The sequence below is a fragment of the Macrosteles quadrilineatus genome, unplaced genomic scaffold (assembly GCF_028750875.1).
Source record: "Macrosteles quadrilineatus isolate MER2022 unplaced genomic scaffold, UCM_ALF_1.0 Scaffold_5__1_contigs__length_97177068, whole genome shotgun sequence".
NCBI classification, from domain to species: Eukaryota; Metazoa; Arthropoda; class Insecta; order Hemiptera; family Cicadellidae; genus Macrosteles; species Macrosteles quadrilineatus.
The window spans coordinates 69,642,506-69,646,039 of record NW_026542598.1 but is presented as its reverse complement, the minus strand read 5'-3'; the positions used below and the strand labels follow the sequence as shown (position 1 = coordinate 69,646,039).

General features: G+C 41.6%; 1 protein-coding gene across 1 annotated transcript; it reads right to left on the bottom strand.

Moving 5' to 3' along the window:
- Positions 1–322: 322 nt before the first annotated feature.
- On the bottom strand, positions 323–2,788 carry LOC128995685 (uncharacterized). The gene is made up of 2 exons (XM_054420703.1): positions 1,188–2,788; positions 323–566 (listed from the first exon to the last, which is right to left on the bottom strand). Exons 1-2 carry the CDS (start codon positions 2,786–2,788, stop codon positions 323–325), a joined length of 1,845 nt encoding a protein of 614 aa, XP_054276678.1.
- Between the last annotated feature and the right edge of the window lie 746 nt (positions 2,789–3,534).

The window sequence follows — 3,534 nt, the reverse complement described above, 5'->3', positions numbered from 1 at the left end:
AATAATTAATGGAGCTCAATCAATACGAGCTCAATTGTATCATTCTCTCTCAAAATATACTAACAATAATTATTTAATTTGATTAGGGTTATAATTGACGTTGCTAAACAATTTTGAGGTTGAAACATATTGTAATTAAATCAACATGCAAATAAAAAAAATAGTTAAAGATATTTAATGCTTAAAAAAGAACTAACATTTTTTCCACATCAGAACAATCCAACTCTGGTAAATATTAATTTCTCCATGACAACCAGAATCAATAATAAATCATCCAAAGATAATCAAATAAAAAAATGTTCACAATATCAACAGCTGATGACTAATTTATGTCACAAGCACACGCCCCCGTGGTGTCATCACCAGCACGACGAACATCAGCAATATGGTGTGGCATACCATCAACCTCTACGCTGGTTTGTGAGAGCTGCCGTGAGACCACACCAGGCTTCCATCTCGTAGTACATAGAGAGTTTTTAGGCTTGACAAACACAGGTTCATCAGGTGAAAACTCAGTTCTTAGTTGCTCATCGTCACAATTTACAGGTTCGCCCTTACACCTCCACCTGTAGCAGAACAATTTAGAGCTTGGTGTCGACTCTTCATTCAAATCTTCTTTTGGTGTTAAATTATACCAATATACCATTTCTTGGACACTTCTTCTGGTTCTTGTTGCCATTCTCTTTATCGTTCTATGGTTTCTTTCAACGATTCCATTGCCGGACGGACGGTTTACACACCTAAAACGACGGATAACCCCCCATTCCTCACACATTTGTTCAATTTGTTCACATCTGAATGTTGCACTATTGTCCATTAATAGTTCTTGGGGTGGACCTCGTTCTGAAAACAGTTCAAGTAAGATTTTTACTACCTGTTCTTTAGTCTCACTTGGGATCCGTCGCCAAATGCAAAACCGACTTGGACCACAATCTATAATTGTAAGAAATTTATATGACCCAAAGTGAGTCACATCAATCGCAAGCCTGTGCCAATTCTTGTCGCAATCCAAGTGCCCCGGCTTCCATTTGATGGGGGATGGATCAACAGATAAACATTCTTTGCATGATTTGACTACGCAGTCAACATCCTGTTTACTAAACTCAACGGCCGGGTAACAACGCCTAACTGTGAAAAGAGTCCGATTAACACCAAAGTGATGCAGACAATGGATTCTTTTGACCAACTTTTGTTTATCCTCATCCTCTTCTTCACCCATCATTGCAATACTGATCTTTTCCTCCTCTCTTGCCAACCACTTTTTAGGAACTCTCGTCAGGCGATCTGCTTTGTTAAATTGCGATTTAACCAGATCCATCCTCACCTTAAGGCCACATTCTGATATGAGGTCTTTTAACAAACCCAGCCGTCTTCTTACAAGAGCTTCACCCATCCCATGTGTTTTAATACGTCGGTCTCCTGTTAATATGGATGTTACCCAAGCATAAACGGTGGCCGAATCTGTGACCAAGTATAACTCCTTCAAATTCCATTTCAAAGCTAAATTCACTCCTTTCAACAAAGCCTCTAACTCAGCTAAGTTAATATGCGCCGAATCATCTTCTTTCCTTAGCCAAGACGCGTCCTCAACTATTTCACCATCAATTTCAATGCAAATACCGATCGCCAAGCTGCTAGCATCACACCACACAGTTCCTTTGTCACTAGATGACACTGCCCATTTTCCAAACACAGGATCCTTTTCTTTTACGCTTTCCATTATATCTCCTAACATTATCTTGATTCGGTTGCTCACCACATCGTCCCATTTCAAATCTGTCAATTGTCTCTTAAGAAAACTGCATGCTGGTCGAAGCCAACCAGCCACCGGGAAATGTCCGATTAACTGCCCACACAAGGAGTACACATCCCTCTTGGTCTCAATTTTATCCAAAGCTTTTATCTTGTTGTCTCTGGTCCACATCAACTTGCCATCTTTTTTTGAAACGTTAAGCCCCAAAACCCTACTTCCATCAAGTGGCTCCACTGGTTTCGCTGACAGCCCATATTTTTCCAACAACTTCTTTACTACATCACCGTCAACAATGTTTTCATTCACCACTATGTCGTCAACATAAGAGTCCGTAGCACTTCGGACTATTGGGTCCATTGACAGCACTTTATTAACAATTTTGCTCATTATTTTCGGTGCGACATTTAGACCAAACCCGAGTCGCGTTAGACAATAATTCTTATCCTTTAATCGGACCACTTGGAATTTCCATAAATGAGGAGCAATATGGATTTGGAGATAGGCCTTACGAAGGTCGATAGTGCTCACATGTTCTCCTAGCTTTCTCCACATCCTTAGCTTTTCCCCACAAACCTCACTCTCTGCTGTATGGCTTGAAACATACTGATTTAATTCCCTGTAATCCATTACAGGTCGCACTTTGTCCTTGTTATGTTGCACGACCGCCATTAAAGGAATTAAGCCATCAAACTCCCCGTCATAAGGCTGGAGCCAACCGTCTCTTATCCAATCATGCACTTCAGCGTCAAACGCCTCCCTTGCCTCTTTTGAAATTGAGTATGAAGGTACTTGGTTATTTATCTTAGGTGTTTTACCGCCATCTTTCCAATTCCATTCAACAGTCCATTTTCCATCAACAAATTTCGCATTAAAGTCACAATCATTAATAGCGATCTCATCGTTGCCATTCTCCGAGGTTTCCTTCACGCACAGCTCCTTCTTGGCCTCAGCCATCGCTCCGATACCAACGTCCCTGAACGTAATAGTGCCATCTCCATCAATAGTGACACCTCCCATTGCAGTCACTGCATCCATCCCTAGAAGCATCTGATACCTTGGCAATACACTGGCAACCAAGCAACTCATTGTGAGCGGAACACCTCTTATCAAAACTTGTAACATACATGTCATGTTACACTCAACTGATTCTCCATTCATCATTATAATCCTTTGACTTACTGGCTTCAGTTCTACTCCATATTTCACTAAACTAGGTGACACAATGCTCCTTGAACAACCTGAGTCCAGCAAGGCACAGCATTTAAAACCCGACACACTTATTGTTAATGTAGGGAGTTGCGCTGAAGAAATTGGGCCACCCGCGCAACATAAGGCAGCCCCATTCACTCGTTTTTTGGAATTTGTGAACATTTTGAGGCATAATGTCCTACCTCCCCGCACCGGTAACAGGTTACTTTTGACTCACGATTTGGATGGGGACATGAACGTGCTACGTGACCTTCCCTGTCACAAACAAAGCATTTTTTAGACCACTGTTTACCAACTTTGAAAACTTTGGCATTAGCCTGTGCAACCGCCCCAAAGTTTGACTCACTGCCCAACAGATTCCTAGCTCTTGTCATTACATCCGACAACTCCATGCTTTGAAGAGAACACGCAGCTTTCAACTGGGTTTGAGTATCTTCTGGCAAGCCATGTACAACTGCGCTCTTAATCCACTCATCAGATACAAAAGGGTCCACCAATTTTGCCAGTCTCTTCAAATCAGAAGCATATACATCTAGTGACTCACCCAGTAGTAGACGCCTAGCTGTAAATTC

What these genes read in the sequence shown, in the direction of transcription:
- LOC128995685 (XM_054420703.1), bottom strand. Translation starts at nt 2,788, where the DNA reads ATGGATGCAGTGACTGCAATGGGAGGTGTCACTATTGATGGAGATGGC. An exon ending in GAGGATGAGGATAAACAAAA is followed by an intron (nt 567 to 1,187) that starts GTTGGTCAAAAG and finishes GTTCTGCTACAG; the next exon opens with GTGGAGGTGTAAGGGCGAAC.